Source organism: Carlito syrichta, unplaced genomic scaffold (genome assembly GCF_000164805.1).
Source record: "Carlito syrichta isolate Samal-C Ts95f unplaced genomic scaffold, Tarsius_syrichta-2.0.1 Scaffold309473, whole genome shotgun sequence".
Taxonomy (NCBI): domain Eukaryota; kingdom Metazoa; phylum Chordata; class Mammalia; order Primates; family Tarsiidae; genus Carlito; species Carlito syrichta.
The window spans coordinates 252,697-272,285 of NW_007253569.1; the positions used below are offsets into that span (position 1 = coordinate 252,697).

General features: G+C 36.1%; 1 protein-coding gene across 1 annotated transcript in view; it reads left to right on the top strand.

The window, feature by feature from the left end:
- The window catches only part of ATR (ATR serine/threonine kinase), a 134,853-nt gene that overhangs the window by 42,282 nt on the left and 72,982 nt on the right, over positions 1–19,589 (top strand). Inside the window, exons 17-24 of the mRNA XM_008067301.2 lie at positions 798–890; positions 2,838–2,968; positions 6,219–6,362; positions 8,944–9,037; positions 10,295–10,420; positions 14,152–14,358; positions 15,593–15,706; positions 18,735–18,850. Of these exons, the coding sequence (XP_008065492.1) occupies positions 798–890; positions 2,838–2,968; positions 6,219–6,362; positions 8,944–9,037; positions 10,295–10,420; positions 14,152–14,358; positions 15,593–15,706; positions 18,735–18,850 (1,025 nt within the window). The remainder of the gene's footprint in view (positions 1–797; positions 891–2,837; positions 2,969–6,218; positions 6,363–8,943; positions 9,038–10,294; positions 10,421–14,151; positions 14,359–15,592; positions 15,707–18,734; positions 18,851–19,589) is intronic.

Consider the following 19,589-nt stretch of genomic DNA (forward strand, 5'->3'; position numbering starts at 1 on the left):
TGCACTCCAGTCTGGGTGACAGAATGAGACTCCAACTCAAAAAAAAAAAAAAAGTTTAATTTCTGTTATCTCATTTAACCTTTATAACTCTATGCAACAGGTGCTTTACTTGTTTCCATTTTACAGACTCAGAAGAGTTAACTTATTTGAGATCATGTAGTAACAAGTACCAAAATTGGGATTCAAACCCAGTTTTGGCTGACTTAAAGCCTGTGCCTTCTCCTCTAGTATTCTCTCTCAAGAAGGAATTAACTCTCTTTACTTCAAGAGATCATGGACAATGATATTTTGTCTGAAACTCTTGATGCCCCTGGTCTTGTGTCCCATTGCCACTGTTACCTCAGGGGATATTGACCCCATGTCTGACCATTCATTGTTCTGGTAGGATACCTTTCCCTTAATTGTATGTGTTTTTCCAGCTTAGCTACAAATGCTATAGAATAAGGACAGTCACTCATCTTTATTCTTTTCTTTTCTTTCTTCTTTCCCTGTCTACTCTGCATCCTGATGTGAATCAGATCCTGGAGATCCCACCCCAGCTCACTCAGTGATTCAAAAACTCATGATTTTCTTATTGTACTGCTTAGTCATGTTTTGTCATTGTAATTATATATCACTAATTTAATTACTGCATGTGAAAATACATGCTTTTGAAGAAACTTAATTCCTTGTTTACTTCTAATGTCTAGTTTAGCTAGTTAAAATATAAATAATAATAATTTTTAAATTGTCAATTAAAGAAATTTGGTCTATATAAAACTATGTAAGTTTTACATAGTATCTTTTTTATTTCTTAGGCTGATTATTTACAACCCAAATTGTTGGGCATTTTGGCCTTTTTTAACATGCAGTTATTGAGCTCCAGTGTTGGCATTGAAGACAAGAAAATGGTAAGTAATGATAGTTGAGTTCCAGTGCTAGAATAAAACTCAAAGAATATGCAGAAGATATAGTTTCTGCTTCTGGCTACAAACATTCAAAGATGAGAAATCACCAAACATATGACATTCTGCATTGCTGAACAACTTGTATAAGCTTTTTGGGGGTCAAAATAGGAATTGTATCCATTACAGTTATTTTATTTCTTTATGAGGGATAGAAAACCCAACCCAAACTGTCTTAAAAGAACTTGTTGACTATGTAACTAAAAGTGTAAGGATAATGTAGCTTTGGACATAACTTGATTTGGGACTCAAAAAATGTCCTCAGAATCAGTTTTTTGAATCAGATTTGCTTGAGTTGGCTCTATACTTAAGAGCCAATGACCTCAGTGACCTCAATGGCTTCAGGCTTACATCATCACAACATACAGCCCCGTGGAAGTAAGAGACCAGCAATCACTGGTCGAAGACAAAAGTTACATAATTGAATCTTATCGGTTCAAATTGGTCTGATGTGAATCATGGTCCATGGTGTCTTGAACACCAAAAATGGTAGGTTTTTATAAAGTAAAGCTACTTCAGTATTTGTCAGTTTATGTTTAAATGTTGGTTCTACAATGAAGCTTCCTTATGACTTTTTTTTTTTTTTGAGTTGGTGTCTTACTTGTCACCCAGACTGGAATGCAGTGGCACACTGCTCACAACCACTGCAGCCTCGACCTGCTGGGCTCCATCAATCCTTCCACCTCAGCCTTCCAAGTAGCTGGAACCACAGGCGTGCGCCACCATGCCCTGCTAATTCTTTGATTTATTGTAGGGACATGGTCTTGCCGTGTTACCCAGGCTGGTCTCGTGGGCTCAGGCAGGCCTCCTGCCTCTACCTCCCAAAGTATTGGGATTACAGGCGTGAGCCACTGCGCTTGACTCATTATGACTTCTGAAACAGTTGATTATCACTGGATATTTTTGTCGTATACATTATGATAAAATTTTCAATATTGATATCTACCTTTTGTTTCTTTCTACCTCTGTAGTCAGTAAGATTACAGTTAAAGCCTATGAATGGACGCTTTTATTTTAGTCTGTACCCTGCTTCTTTATAACCTTAAGAAGCCAAGAAAGACACATGATATGATATTAAGTTCTGCAGATATCAGCAGCTAATGCCTGTTCTTTTGGTGTCAACTAGTAAATTTAACTTTCCAAACAACTATTATTTTATCTACATGGCTTCTTTTTTTATTGTTATCCCAATTTCTTTCCTAATAGAATGACCTCAACTCAAAATTGTTATCCCAATTTCTTTCCTAATAGAATGCTTTGTATTATAAAGCATAAGGAACTTGTATGTTTTTGCACATAGTTAGGGTTGACTGGAGAGTTTCTTTACCCCTTCAATAGAACCTGTAGCTGCTGATACAAGTCTGGTTCTGTGTTTCACATGTATTTTACCTTCTGGGTCTATATCTTCAGTCTTTTACTAAATTCAGGATACCCTAAATTTAGTATCATTAGGACAAAATTAACTATTGACCACTATGAAGTATTCCATTTACTTCAAAATTATTTTACAAGGTTCTCAAATTCAAGTAATTTTAATTCAGTTTTGTTTATATATGTACCGTATAGGAGTTTAGGATAGATATGAAGAAAATTAAATGTGCATTATATCCTTAAATTTGAAAATGTACTGTTCTAGAAGACCACTGGATCAAAATAACAAATCATATTTAAGGGGGTGAAAACAAAACAGTGTTTAGCTTGCATGTTTTAAATTTGTAATTTCCACGTAACAAGTTGGACAAAATGAACTGTCCAGCATTTATTAAACCTTTTGTTTTGTCTGAGAACAGATGACATCTTGAAATATCGGTGGGAAGCACTTGTCCTTAAGGCTCATCTGCTTCTGGTAGCTCGCTCACAGAATTTATTTTAAAGCACAACTTAACTTTATAGGCCTTGAACAGTCTGATGTCATTGATGAAATTAATGGGACCCAAACATGTCAGTTCTGTGAGGGTGAAGATGATGACCACGTTGAGAACTGGCCTTCGATTCAAGGATGATTTTCCTGAATTGTGTTGCAGGTAAATGACTGACTGAATTCATCCATTTTTTTCATTTCCCAGTACTTCTAACTTTAATTCTTATCTCTTTGACGGAAATTGGGTTCAAACCATAAATAATTAAGGTAGAAAAGCTATTTGTTTTTTTGTTGTTTTTTTTTTTGAGTTGGAGTCTCACTCTGTCGCCCAGACTGGAGTGCAGTGGCCGCTCCTGGCCACCGCAGCCTCGAACTCCTGGGATCCGGCGATCCTTCCGCCTTAGCCTTCCAAGTAGCCGGAATTACAGGCATGCGCTGCCATGCCCGGCTGATTTTTTGATTTATTGTAGAGATGAGGTCTCGTTGCCCAGGTGGGTCTTGAACCCGCGGGCTCAGGCAATCCACTCACCTCAGCCTCCCAAAGGCGCGGGATTACAGGCTGAGCCACCGAGCCCGGCTGAAATGTATTTACTTCTTTAAAAATGTTTTACATTTTTTAACGTACTGGGAAATAGAAGTCATTCGGTATGAACCCTGCATACTGATTTCCTAACTTTAGCAGTTATCAACATGGCTAGTCTTTTTTTTTTTTTTTTTGTAGAGACGGGGTTTTGCTATGTTGTTCCTGCTGGTCTTGAAATCCTGGCCTCAAGCAATCCTCCTGCTTCAGCCTCCCAAAAGGCTGGGATTATAGATGTGAGCCACCACAACCAGCCAGTGTTGCTAGTCTTATTTATCCACTCTCACCTTTTTAATTGTTAGTTTGAGTATTTTTTTAAAAATCTCAGAATCACATCATTGTACTTATAAATACTTCAGTTGTATCTAATGGATAAGGGCATTAAAAAATAACCATCATGGATTATTATAATTAGCAGAACGAATAGGAGTTTCTAATATCTAAATGTCAGTTCATATCCACATTTTCTCTAATTGTCTCAAATATATTTTTCCCAAAGATGTTGGTTTGTTTGAATTCTAATCTAAATAAAGTCTACATATGACACATTTGGTTGCTTGGCCCCTTAAGTATCTCTTATAAACAGCCTCACACCTTAAATTCCCTTCCCAGGCATGTTTTACTTTGTTCAGGATGTTAAGATTTTGGAATGTATGATTTAACTGATAGCTGATTTAACTTTCCTGTATCATTTCTCTTCTCCCTGTTTTTCCATATAAACTTGATTTAAATTTAATTAGATTTCATTTTACTAGATTTAAGTTTAATTTGTCATGAAAAAAGACTTTATAAGTGAGACTATGTACTTCTGTTGTGTTAAAATATGAGCCACATAATATCTGGTTGCCCACTTTTAGTGATGGTAAGATTAGTCAGTAGATTTGGATTTTATCAGCCGTAATCTCTTTATTACAAAATTCCACATTAATCTTATCATCTAGTGGTTTTAACATTAATCAACGATTATTGCCTAAGTCCTTTATTTCATTACAGGTGATAAAAATCATGATTTTCTAATTTTATTATTCCTTCTTTTTAAACTTTAGCATACACCAGAAGAGGCTTCTTATAAAAAAATTTGGCTAGCTGGGCACAGTAATGCACACCTGTAGCCCCAGCTACTCAGGAGACTGAAGTGGGAGGATTGCTTGAGCCCAGAAGTTTGAGTCCAGTCTGGGCAACATAGCAAGTCCCTTGTCTCTAAAAAAAACAAAAACAAGCAAACAAAAAGTTCGTATGGGAAAAGCAGTTTATATAGATAGGCAAGATAAATACTTGACTAGTTCCCATTAGTTATCAATTTTCCGAATGTAGATTTGTGCCCTAGCAACATACAGTGAAATTTTTCTTCTTTTTTATATCATTTTGATCATACAGATTTTTATCAATTTGATGTATTTTAATCTATTAAAGTCACTATTTCTTTTTTATTGCTGAAATTGTGCCATCTTTTTAAATTATTTACTTGAGTTCTTACATCAATTAAATTGTCCCATCTAAAGCAAGTAAAAATTCCTTTAAGTTGGCACCTATGACTTTTGATATGACCCCCTTAATCTTTTATAGATTCTCTACTTTCCTGCATGACAAGATATCCTAGGCTTGTCACTTGATATTCAGTTAGGTTCAGTTGCTACAGTTTGCTTAAAAATGTTAGTGGTTGCTTTTTCCCTTTAGTTATTTGATTTAAAGGTCATATAAAACATTTCTGTAGTCCCCAATTCAAATTTGTGTAACAAGTTATACTCAGAAATTCTAACTTCATTTTCTGACCTGTACTGATACTCATTTTTATTAATTTTTGTATATCTTTCTTTTTAAAGTGTAAGCAAATGTGCTCACAATTTTGGCATATTAATTCTGTGCCAAAACATTATTTTTCACCTTGGTTTTTGAGGGGGCTAGGGCAATAGAGACGTGGTTTTGCTCACTTGTGCTCTGTTGCCTAGGCTGGACTGGAACTCCTGGCCTCAAGCAATCCTCTTGTCTTAGCCTCCCAAAGTGCTAGCATTATCAGAGTAAGCCACCTTGCTTTTTTTTTCTGTAGTTGGGAAAAAAAAAGTCTGGAGTCTCCCAGTCTGGAATGCAGTGGCTCGATCATGACTCACCACAGTCTCAAACTCCTGGGCTTAGATGATCCTTCCACCTCAACCTTTCAAAGTAGTTGGAAGATGCATACCATCACACCTGGGTTATTTTTTATCTTTTGTAAAGGCAAGGTTTTGCTCTATTGCCTAGGTTGGTCTCAAACTTCTAGGCTCAAGGAATCCTCCTGCTTTGGCCTCTGAAAGTGCTGGGATAATAGGAGTGAGACTGTGCCTGGCCCCATCTTGCTTTTTTGACTTGATATAGTTTGGAAATAACTTTATTTGAATATATATAGTAGTGATCTTTATTCCATTTTTAAAGCTGCCTTGTAATCTGTTTTGTTTTTTTTTTTTTTGAGTTGGAGTCTCACTCTGTCACCCAGGCTGGAGGGCAGTGGCACGCTCCCAGCCACCACCGCAGCCTCGACCTGCTGGGCTCTGGAGATCCTTCCGCCTCAGCCTTCCAAGTAGCTGGAACTACAGGCGCGCGCTACCACACCCAGCTAATTTTTTGATTTATTGTAGAGATGAGGTCTCACCAAGTTGCCCAGGTGGTTCTCAAACCTGCGGGCTCAGGCAGTCCACTCACCTCAGCCTCCCAAGGCACAGGATTACAGGCTGAGCCACCAAGCCCAGCTAATCTGTTGTTTTTATATATCATTGTTTCTTCAACTAATAGCTAATTTATGGAGTTTTACAAATAATAAAAATAATGGAACTTCATTTTTATTTGTCTTTTCATATAGAGCCTGGGACTGCTTTGTTCGTTGCCTGGATCATGCTTATCTGGGCTCCCTTCTCAGTCATGTAATAGTAGCTTTGTTACCTCTTATACATATTCAGCCTAAAGAAACTGCAGCTATCTTTCACTACCTCATAATTGAAAACAGGTATTGTAACTGAAATTGGTAATAAAAATAGCAACTTTTTTTACTGTATTATTATGTTTCAAAGTATAAGGGTTACTGTTGATAATGTGGAAATGTTCACTTTTTTAACTTATAGAGTTAATCAATAAAGTAATTGGCATGCAATTACATATTGAAATGATGCTATTTCAGTTGTGGCATTGCTTCTATTATAATGATTTTTAAGACTCATTCACTAATAGGTCCACAATTAAAACTTATTTTTCATTCATTTAAAAGGGTGAAACTTAAGTTATCTTTCTTCTCACAGTCGAAAGGCAGGCAGTTGAATAGCATGAGAAAGGTTAGAAGGGATATTCACCTGCTTACTACAGCTTAACTTAATTGACATATGATCATATTACTTAATTGCATTAACCTTTGAACTAGCCTTCCTTCCTTTGCGCTTTTATCACATTTCTTCATATAATTGCTAGAACAGTTTTTTAACAACATCTCTTTATCCATTTTCTGATTCTCCATTTCCTAACTGGTAAATTCCAAATTGTTTAGTTTGACACTCAAGGCTTTCCAAAATCTGACCACGTCCTATTTCTTAATATCTTTTCCCATAGTTTTTCAAAACAGGCTTTAGGCTACAGCCAGTGTGGACTGCTGTTGACAAAACATACATTTCTCCTTTGCATTTGTGTTTTTACTCTGGCTGCTTTTTAGCCTGGGATGTCTTTCTATATATCTCTCATTTTTTTCTATTAATATTTACCGTTTTCTTTTTTTTTTTTCTTTTTTTTTTGAGTTGGAGTCTCACTCTGTCACCCAGACTGGAGTGCAGTGGCTGCTCCTGGCCACCGCAGCCTCAACCTGCTGGACTCCGGCGATCTTTCTGCCTCAGCCTTCCAGGTAGCTGGAACTACAGGCGCGTGCTACCACGCCCGGCTAATTTTTGATTTATTGTAGAGATGAGGTCTCGCCATGTTGCCCAGGTGGGCCTTGAACCCACGGGCTCAGGCAATCCACTCACCTCAGCCTCCCAAGGGCGCAGGACATTTACCGTTTTCTATCATAGTTTCTTTGCTTCTGAACAGTTAGGATTTACATTCTACTTATTTACCTACTCACATATATGGTATTGTTTTGCTGTTCCCTTTAATCAGTTCTAGTAACTGTCCAATCAGCGAGAAAACATAAAAGAAGCAAAAGTTAATGTTTTTTATTCAATTCAAATACTTTTATTTTTTATATTTTGTGCATGATAGAACAGCAAAATCGCTAATTCAGATCACTTTTCCAATACCTTTTAGATTGTTATGTCATATCTTTGCTGTTTATTATAGAGGAATCATTTCTCTACCTTTATTATGTCATAAGAAAATCCTCTTTCACTCAGTGCAGGATAGAAGATCTCAAGTTTGCTGAATAGTGAAATCATTTTTAGCTTTGTTTGTTATTCTATCCATAGTGTCTAGCAGAGCACTTAGCGCATAGTAGCACATAGTAGTATTTGTTGCATGAGTTAATGAAGACTAGAATTTAGAAACATATTCGCAACCAGAACACTTAGAAATTTATTATATTGGAAGCAAATTAAAAATTATTGCTGACCGGGCTCTGTGGCTCAGCCTGTAATCCCGTGCTTTGGGAGGCCGAGGTGAGTGGATTGCCTGAGCCCGCGGGTTCAAGACCCGCCTGGGCAACTTGGTGAGACCTCATCTCTACACTAAAAAATATTAGCCGGGCGTGGTAGCGTGCGCCTGTAGTTCCAGCTACTCGGAAGACTGAGGCGGAAGGATCGCCGGATCCCAGCAGGTCGAGGCTGTGGTGGCCAGGAGAGGCCACTGCACTCCAGTCTGGGTGACAGAGTGAGACTCCAACTCAAAAAAAAAAAAAATTATTGCCTCAATAAGGACTATTTATATATTTTTCTCTATAATTCTTTATAAGAATTTGTGTATTGGGGTGGACTTTGGCTACCTATTGCTACATTCCAAATCACTCCCAAGCCTAGTGTCTTAAAACAATGAGCAGTTTTATTTGCTCATAGTTTCCAGTTTAGATTGGGGTTCTGCCACTCCCATCAGTGATCACTGGTAGACCACATTCAGCTGGCAGGTGGACTAGGCTGGACTTCTCCTTTTCACATAGTCTCAGAGCTCCTCACTTTCCACATGGCCTGTTCATGTTGATAGCCAGACTTCCTTAGATAGTGAGTCAGGAATCTTCAGAGCACAACAATGGAAGCAATAGGCCTTTTTTTTTTTTTAACAGCTAGATCTCAGAGTAGCATAGCATATCTTCTGCCACAGCCTATTTACTAAAGCAAGGAACACATCCGACCCAGATTTCTGAGGTAGGGAATATATATATGGGTCTGTATACTGAGAAGCATGGCTCATTGTAACTATCATAGAATGATTTTCTTAATTTTGGTTATTTTACACTATCAATTTAACTGAGCATCTTAGACATGGTTAAGAATACTTAGCATGTCGGTAATCAACTAGATATTTAAATGTGAATTAAATTGACCTTAGTTTCAGCTTTTATTTTACTTTTTTAATATGTATATTCTTGACAAATAATTCTTTTTTATTCCAACTGTTAGAGATGCTGTGCAGGATTTTCTTCATGAAATATATTTTTTACCTGATCATCCAGAATTAAAAAAGATAAAAGCAGTTCTCCAGGAATACAGAAAGGTATTTAATTTTGTATTATGGTTTAGGAGATCATTGATATAAAATTGTTCCCAAGTTCCAATTTATTGAATAAAGATCCTTTAGAATTCGCCATATAATTCTATTCTGATGGCAAATTCCTTATAAGTAGATAATGCTATCATGAATCCATCACTTCTGGAGGAACGTTTTAGCATTTAAAGATTGAATGCATTGGGTAGAACAAAGAACAAAAAATATGTTCCTGTGCCTTTACTACCCAGGCTGATGTGTCCTTAGTTACAGTTCCAAAAAGAAGAAACCGCCACAGCTGCATGCCCTAAGACAAGGAAGAAAAACTGTGGGATGATTCTAGTTTTGCTGTCCTATACCATGGTATAGAAATGATTCCTGAGCTTTAGAGGGGATATAATATATAGTTCCAGGATCTTGAAGTCTAGGGAGCTCTCTGAAATTGTGAAAGTATTAATGGTGATTTTATAGCACTTTGGGGCAAAAAAGTGGGGAGCCTGACCCTGAGTGTCACGTTGAGTAGTTAAAGGAAGAAATGAATTACATATATAATCCTTAGACCTGGTTCAAGGCTATTATGTAGCCTTGTTATAAATTAAGAGAAACTTGTAATTCTTGTCAAAAAGCGTTTATTTTAGAGAAGTAAATTTTTTATTTAGTTAGAAAAATATAAATATAGCTATAAAACATACATTTTTATTTAGAGAAGTACATTTTTATTTTGTTAGAAAAATACACAATTTTTTTCCAGGTCTAAAGATTTTAGGATGAAATCCCTTTCCCTGAGAATTAAGAAATATAACATAAACTATGCAAAGGAAGGAATGGAAATTTTATTATTATTATTATTATTTTTTGGTTGGAGTCTCACTCTGTCGCCCAGACTGGAGTGCAGTGGCCGCTCCCGGCCACCGCAGCCTCGACCTGCTGGGCTCTGGCAATCCTTCCACCTCAGCCTTCCAAGTAGCTGGAACTACAGGCACACACTACGACGCCTGGCTAATTTTTGATTTATTGTAGAGATGAGGTCTTACCTGCCCAGGCGGGTCTTGAACCTGCGGGCTCAGGCAATCCACTCACCTCAGCCTCCCAAGGTGTGGGATTATAGGCTGAGCCACCGAGCCTGGCTTATTATTTTTTAAAATTGATTTTATTGGAGTATTGTTCAACTACTTTAATAGTAACTATATAGGGAATTCAGGCCTTCAGAAATAGTTGTTAAAATAGTTCATTAATAAGGTGTATCTCTCTGTGCTCTTTATATAGGAGACCTCTGAGAGCACTGATCTTCAAACAACTCTTCAGCTCTCTATGAAGGCAATTCAACATGAAAATGTAGACGTTCGTATTCATGCTCTTACAAGCTTGAAGGAAACCTTGTATAAGAATCAGGTATGCTAAGATGATAGAATTTTAAAGGTATAGTAAAGAAAGATTGGAGATTTAAAGAAAAGATGACAGATTGACATTTTTGTTTGCAATTCAGTAAACTCACTGAAAGAAATAATTTTTATTTTACCTTGGTGATCGGTTCTGAGTGGGAATCAGTCCATGGGATGCCCTTTGAGCTTCAGTTCCAGAGAGTTGCATTTTTTTAATTGTTGTTTTTGAAGGGTCATAATTTGATGGATATATTTTTTTGGTTACTGACTCTTCCTAGGTAAAGATGTATATATACATATTTTTTTATGTAGTTTATGTGAGTATCTCCTCACACATTTTCTATAGATATATGTCATATAAAATGTCCTCAATTTTACTAATGTACATTTTAACTGAATTCACTCTGTTAGTTTTAATGAAACTGAATTTGTAAGTTTACTTTGTCAAGAGGCCAGTGAACTTCACTCTTTTCTTTGGCAACATAGTGTAGGTTATTCCTAAACTTGATGATCATGAGAACTGGTATTTAAAATGCCAGATTGGTATAAATGTATAAGTTTATACATTTTTTTTTTTTGAGTTGGAGTCTCACTCTGTCACCCAGACTAGAGTGCAGTGACCGCTCCCGGCCACTGCAGCCTCGACCTGCTGGGCTCTGGCGATCCTTCCGTCTCAGCCTTCCAAGTGGCTGGAACTACAGGCGCGTGCTATCATGCCCAGCTAATTTTTGATTTATTGTAGAGATGAGGGCTCATCAAGTTGCCCAGGCGGGTCTTGAACCCGCGGGCTCAGGCAATTCACTCACCTCAGCCTCCCAAAGTGCTGGAATTGCAGGCTACGCCACTGAGCCCGGCCAAGTTTATACATTTATATATTTAACTGACTTATTCATTTTTGCATATCTAGAACCCTTATGGTAAGATGTGAAAGCCTAAGACCCTTGTAAATTATTGGATTACAAGACTGAGTTATCCTTCTTTCCATCAACAGAAGCAAGCTCTTTATCAGGTCAAAAGGTATACATGATGGTAATGAGTATTGGCAATCTTTGGTATTCCTGGATAAGCAAATTCATAGTCAGAATGAAAATTAGTGGTTGTCTAGGGCAAGAAAACTTCCAAATTTTTTTTAAAGAAACAATATACAGGTGTAACGAAATTCGCTAACACAGCATGAAACAATAAAATTAAAGATTTTATCACTTATGAATGTCAGTTCAAAAAATTATAAATTAAAGGTTATCAAACAATTCAATTTTACATTAAGAGAATATCCATGACCCGATGGGTTTTATTCCAAGGCTGCAAAGATAGTTTATGTTTAGCAATTCATTAATATGATTTACTATATAAGTAGATCTAAAGAAAGAAACTGGTATCATTTCCGTAGATGCTAAAATGGACTGACAAATTTCATCACCCACTTCAAATGAAAATACTCAAGAAAATAGGAATTGTTGAATATTGCTTTAATATATAACAAATGTATACATATATGTATGTTTATGTGTGTAGGCATGAATATGTGTATACATATATCTGTACATATGTACACATACTTAATGAGAAACAAGAAACATTCCCACTAAAAGCAAAGTTTCCTATTATCTGCACTACTGTTTAACATTCATCTGGAGGTATAGGCTAATGAATTTTCACATGAGAAAGCAATCAGGAGCATAAGATAGTAAAGCTATCTTCATTTACAGATGATACGCTAGTATACTTGGGACACTGTAGGGAATTATTGATAAATTAACTCAACAACAAATGAATTCAGTAAAGTAGGGGCTATATAATATAAAATTAACATAAAAATTGGTAATCTTCATATAATGAGCAATAACCAGGTAGATAATTTTTGAAAACCCCATTTAAAATAGCAATAGGAAAAGGTAATACATTGGGGAATAAGCTTAACAGGAAATGCATAATCCAATAAGAGAAAGTTTTTGAAACACTTCTGAAAGACACAAAATTGTAATAGATTTAAATAGATGAAAGACATCTGTTATTACTGGGTAGGTTGGCTCAATATGATAAATATTTCAATTCTCCTTAATTAATAAATTTAATGCAATCCCAATAAATATGCCATGAAGTTTTTTTTTTAACTAAAAAGTTTATAATAATGTTTATATGGAAAAATAAACATTATAAATAGCTAGGAAAGCCCCTTAAAAATTATTTATGAGAGTATAGTAGTTCTACTATATATTATATGATTTACTATATTAGTAGATCTTCTAGCATCTTTAATAGAAGATTTTGATAGGATTGAATGTCTTTTTTTTCTATTGACATGTATTACTCTTATTTGTATTACTCATCACAGTTCTGACATTCTGACATGGAGTTTGAGATGTTCATGTATGCTTTACTTTTGCTAGAAAGAAAATAATATAAATGAAGTAGTTCTAAAGTGATCACACAAGTACAACATCTAGATCTTGACTGGCTTGAGAATAGTGTCTTCTTACTTAATGTCTTATTATCCATTACAGCATCCTGAGGAACTAGATCAAAAAAAGATGATTTGAATCAACATATTTTTCATTAGGCTATCTCTTTCTCCCTACTTCTTTTTTAACATGTCCACAGAACACTTTCCCCATATCTTTTTCTTCTTTTCTACTAGTGTTTATACTTTTCTTTTTTTTTTTGAGTTGGAGTCGCACTCCTTTGCCTACGCTGGGGTGCAGTGGCACACACACTCAAAACCACCCAAGCGTCGACCTTCTGGGCTCCAGTGATCCTTCCGCCTCAGCCTTCTGAGTAGCCAGAACTACAGACGTGTCCTACCACGCCCAGTTATTTTTTATTTTATTGTAGAGACAAGGTCTTGCCAAGTTGCCCAGGCTGGTCTCAAACCTGCAGGGCTCAGGCAGTCCACTTGCCTCGGCCTCCCAAAGTGCTGAGATTACAGGCTGAGCCACCAAGCCTAGCCCAGTCTTCTTTTTTTAACTAATAGTTTTTCCTCCTTGACTAATCTACTGAAATGACAGTACACTGTCCTTTAAAAGTTACTCGGTTCTTTGTGTTTTATTGTTTCTTTACCTTGTAAATATATTTGTTGTTTTTTTTTAGTTGGAGTCTCACCCTGTCACCCAGACTAGAAGGCAGTGACCGCTTCTGGCCACTGCAGCCTCGACCTGCTGGGCTCTGGCAATCCTTCCGCCTCAGCCTTCCAAGTAGCTGGAACTACAGGCGCGTGCTACCACACCTGGCTCATTTTTTGATTTATTGTAGAGATGAGGTCTCGCCAAGTTGCCCAGGCGGGTCTCGAACCTGCGGTTTCAGGCAATCCATTCACTTCAGCCTCCCAAAGTGCGGGATTACAGGCTGAGCCACCGAACCCGGCTCCTTGTAAATATATTTGTTATTGTGCATATCATAATATCTTAATTGTTTACTTCTCTGTTTTCCCAGTAGACTGTGAACCTGTTGTGATAAGATCATGTATTCATTTTTGTATACTGATCTAATAATGCACAGTAGCTGCTTGTTTAATGAATTAATGATTAAGACTTTCAAACATTAAATTATTTCTAATTGTACAGAACATTCTGAACAACATTGTGTGACTTGTCAAAAACTACCTGAAGAGATTGCAGATATAGAAATTTAATTTTGTCAATATTTGTGTTAGATATTCTTTTAATATTTTTAAGCTTTCTAGTTTAGGGAACTATATTAGTTTGTAGAAATTACATATAAATTTTCTTTCTACTTTTATTTTAGGAAAAACTGATAAAATATGCAACAGATAGTGAAACAGTAGAACCGGTTATCTCACAGTTGGTGACAGTGCTTTTGAAAGGTTGCCAAGATGCAAATTCTCAAGCTCGGCTGCTCTGTGGGGAATGTTTAGGGGAATTGGGGGCAATAGATCCAGGTCGATTAGATTTTTCAACAACTGAAACTCAAGGAAAAGATTTTACATTTGTGGTAAGTATTGGTAATTTGGAATGGCAAAGGTGTTCTCTTTTGTATTAAGGTTTATATATTTAGAAAGAACTATTTGAGTTATCCTTAGTGGCAACTGTATCTAAAACCAGACAATTAATTTCTTAATACTATAGCAGAGACCTTTAACCAAAAGCAATAAAATTTAAGTCCAATAAAATATAGTGTTGTGTTCTTGTAAATAAAACTTCCTACTCTAATAATGACAATACTTAGAGCCTAATTAATTATTTAAATATTACTGCTTTTACACTGTTACTAGTGTTTCCATGAGAAACCAATTTCCCAGAGTATTCTAATAGTATGTGTATAAAAATGTTCTGTAGTTAAATGAGTTCGGAAAATGAAGAACAAAATTAGAAGGAACTTAATGTATCAATGTGCATTATGACTCTTCAAGAATATACCTCTAAGAGTATATAAAATAAAACAGAAGTACAGTACAATTTTTTATTGGAGTTTATCTGTGACTCTGAGACTCTACAGAATGCCAGTTTAGGAAATGCTATATATAAAGTTTGCTTTTTATTTTTATTTTTTGAGTCAGAGTGATACATTGTTACCCAGGCTGGAATACAGTGACATGATCATGGCTTACCACAGCCTCAACCTCCTGGGCTCAGGCGATCCTCCCACCTCAGCCTCCTGAGTAGCTGGGACTACAGGAATATGCCACCATGCCCAGCTAATTTTTGATCTTTTTGTAGAGATAAGGTCCTACTGTGTTCCTAGGTTGGTCTCAAACTCCTGGGCTCAAGCAGTCCTCTCTTCTCTGCTTCCCTAAGTGCTGGGATTACAGGTGTGAGCCACTGTGCCTGGTTGACTGTTTGCTTTTTAAGGGTTAAAAAACAATGCAAATTGTTAGAGCTATGTAAAAGTTGAGTAATTTTAATGCACTTTAGAAATAGCCTAAAAAGCAACAGCAGACAATCTTGCTGTTGTCCTGCCCGTTGTGCCCTTCACGATGTATCTTTCTTTTAATAAACCTAACTCTCCTAGTTAAAAAAAAAAGGCCTAAAAAGCTTTAGATTTGGCTTCTTAGCCACAGATTATATTTTAGCCTTGATACCAAACTTAGTTTGAACATCACTGTTTTTTCCTTTTTCTAAGTTAAATTTATTTAGCCAACTAAGGTAATTCACCATGAAAGAAACAGTACACCTTAAGAAAGTTTATAGCAATTATCCTTGAATTTTGTTTGTTTGTTTTTATTGAGACTGGTGTAGAAGATTTAAACTTTGCCTATGGATTATTGATGGAGCTAACAAGAGCCTACCTTGCATATGCAGATAACAGCCGAGCGCAAGATTCAGCTGCATATGCCATTCAAGTAAGAATAGACGTAGTCATTACTGGCTTTACATTATTGAATTCAAGTAAGAAAGTTATAGATTGTTAAACTCCTGTTTCTTTTCATTATTTTTATTATCAAGGTAATACAAACTCATGAAAAACATTTTAGAGAGTACAGAAATATACCCTCTTAACAGACTATTAGAGGTACTTTCAAAATTTTTATATGTATATACTAGTATATTCTACTGTCTCAACTTTGCCACCCAAGTGAGTTACCTAGGTGGTTCTAGGCACTGAAATAAATGTCCTAAGGAAGGTTATAGCCCCAAATTTTAAAATTCTGTTCATTTTTCTATGTATAGATATAACTTGGATATACTATGGGTTTGGTTCCAGATCACTACAAAAAAAATCTCAGTGCAAGTCACATGAATTTTTTTGTGCCCCAGTTAATGTGAAAATTTTGTTTACACTGTGTTGTAGTCTATTAGGTGTACAATAGCATTAAACCTGACAAACAATGTACATACCATAATTTAAAAATACTTTATCGCTAAAAAGTGCTAACGATTATCTGGGCCTTTGCCTCAGTGTTGATGACTGCTGACTAATCAGGGTGGTGGTTGCTGAAGGCTGGGGTGGCCGTGACAATTTCCTAAAATAAGATGATAGAGTTTGCCACATCAATTGATTCTTTCACAAAAGTATTCTCTGCAGCATGCTATTTGATGCTGTAAATGCTGTTTGATAGTATTTTACTCACTGTAGAACTTCTTCCCAAATTGAAGTCAGTCCTCTCAAACTCTGCTGCTGCTTTATCAACTAAGTTTATGTTATATTCTAATTTCTTTGTTGTCATTTCAACATGTTCACAGCATCTTCTCCAGGGGTAGATTTCATCTCAAGAAATGACTTTGTTCATAGGAAGCAACTCCCTCCTGTTCAAGTTCTATCATAAGACTGTAACAATTCAGTCACAATTACATCTGCAGACTCCACTTCTTTTTTTTTGAGTCAGAATTTCACTCTGTTGCCCAGGCTGGAGTGCAGTGGCATGATCACAACTCACTACAGCCTGAACCTCCTGGGCTCATGTGATTCTCCCACCTTAGCCTCCTGAGTAGCTGAGACAACAGACATTCATCACCACACCCAGCTAATTTTTTGACTTTGTTTGTAAAGACAAAGTTTCACTGTGTTGCCTAGGTTAGCAGCTCCACTTCTAATTCCACCACATCTGCAGTTACTTCTTCCACTAAAGTTTTGAACCTCTCAAAGTCATCCATGAGGACTGGAATCAAGTTCTTTCAAACTCCTGTTAATGTTGATAGATATTTTGACCTCTTCCCATTAATCATGAATGTTCTTAATGGTACCTAGAATGGTGAATCCTTTCAAAAAGGTTTTCAATTTACTTTGCCCAGATCTAGAGGAATCACTCTATCTATGGCAGCTAAAGCATTATGAAATGTACTTCTTAAATATTTAAGATTTGAAAGTCACAATTAATCTTTGAACCACGGGCTGAAGAATATGAATGTCGTATTAGCAGGCACGACATTCATATTGAACATCTCCATTAGAGTTCTTGGGTGACCACATGCATTGTCAACGAGCAGTAATATTTTGAAAGGGATCTTTTATTATGAGCAGTAGTTCCCAACATTGAGCTTAAAATATTCAGTAAATCATGCTGTAAACAGATGTGCTGTCATCCAGGCTTTGTTATCCATTTATAGAACACAAGCTGAGTAGATTTAGCATAATTCGTATTTTTGGAATGGTCAATGAGCATTGACTTCAGCTTAAAGTCACCAGCTGCATTAGCTCCTAACAAGAGAGTTAGCCTGTTCTTTGAATCCAGGTACTGACTTTTCCTCTCTAGCTATGAAAGCTCTAAATGGCATCTTCTTCTAGTATAATAGAATGATCTTAGCTAGATCTTTTGGAACCTTTTTGCAGCTTCTCTGTTAGCACTTACTGCTTCACCTTGATATTTTTATGTTTTAGAGAGGGCTTCTTTCCTTAGACTGTATGAACCAGCCTCTATTCACGTCAGACTTTTCTTCTGCAGCTTTTTCACCTCGCTCAGTTTTCATAGATTTGAAGAGAATTAGAACTTTGCCCTGGATTAGGCTTTTACTTAAGGGAATATTGTGCCTGGCTTCATCTTCTATGCAGACCACTAAAACTTTCTCTGTATTAGCAATAAGGTTGTTTTGCTTTCTTGTCATTGAGTTGTTCATTGGAGTGGCACTTTTAATTTTTTTCAAGAACTTTTCCTTTGCACTTACACTTGGCTCTTTAGTGCAAGAGGCCTCACTTTTGGCCTGTCTAGGCTGTCAACATGTCTTCTTTACTAAGCTAAATCATTTCTGGCTTTTGTTTCACTATCTGGGGAATGGGCCACCTGAAGCCCAATCCCTACCAGTGTACAATATGTCCATGTAACAAACATGCACTTGTACTCCCTGAATCTAAAATTTTTAAAAATTAAAATTAAAAAAAAAATAAAAGAATATAAAGTGAGAGATGTGAGACTACTTGAACATTTAGAGGACATTGTAGGGTTTTAAATTGGCCTAATTTCAATATTGTTGTGTCTCAGGAAGTCCCAGTAGAGGGGAAATGACTGGCCGGTGGAGCAGTCAGAACACATACTACGTTTACTGATTAAGTTTACTGTCTTATGTGGATGGTGGTTGTGGAGCTCCAAAACAGTTACAATAGTAGCATCAAATGTCACTGATCTCAGATCACTATAACAGATATAATGATAATGAAAAAGTTTGAAATATTGTGAGAATAACCAAAATGTGACACAGAGAAATGAAGTGAGCACATGCTGTTAGAAAAATGGCACTGATAGACTTTCTCTATTCAGGGTTGCCACAAACCTTCAATTTGTAACAGACACAGTATCTGTGAAGCAAACTAAAGCACAACACAATAAAACGAGTTATGACTGTATTTTTATAAAGATCATATGTGTAGAACATTGCTGAATAGAGAGGTTTATCTGCTTCACTATGAACTTAAAAATGTAAAATATGTATTTGTAGGAGTTACTTTCTATTTATGACTGTAGAGAGATGGAGACCAATGGCCCAGGTCATCAACTGTGGAAGAGATTTCCTGAGCATGTTCGGGAAATCCTAGAACCTCATCTAAATACTAGGTATGTAGGTTCATTTAAACTACTTCCATTAAATTGTTTTTAATTTTGTAAAAGTTAATATTATTTTTATATAGTTTTTTAACATTAAGAGTATTTTTAGTATCTTTGATATGTATTTTCCATTGTGACTTATGCTTATAACCTATCTAAATGAGAAGCACAGTCTGCTCATTGGGTGAAATTCTACAACTTTAAGTTCTTAGATAAATTCACTGAAGTACAAAGGATTGACTTTTAAAAAGTTCAACTGTCAGTTGTACTTTAAAATAATATAAGTTGAATACAAGTTGAAATCTTTGATAGGTATAGTTAACATAGAAATTTCAGAGTTTGAAGCTAGTTTGAAAGCTTTTAGTAATCCCGGTTGAAAATTTTCATGACTGCTAATTTTTCGTCACATATATATTTGGACCCCCTACTTATAAAAAAGTATTTTTAAATTTTTATTTCCACTTAAATACCTTTGTTAGGACTGATTAAATACTCAAGAATTACATGCAAATTCATGAAGCAGTTCATGTTTTTAAAAAACCCATAAAATTATAAATTATTTCTAGTTAGAAACTATAACTTTTGGTACTCCAGGTCACATGCTTATTAAATACATGACTTTGGATAGATTACTTCCTTGAACCTTAGAAAGTGCATAGATTTATATTAAAATTCTTTATAGCCGGGCTCGGTGGCTCAGCCTGTAATCCCGCGCCTTTGGGAGGCTGAGGTGAGTGGATTGCCTGAG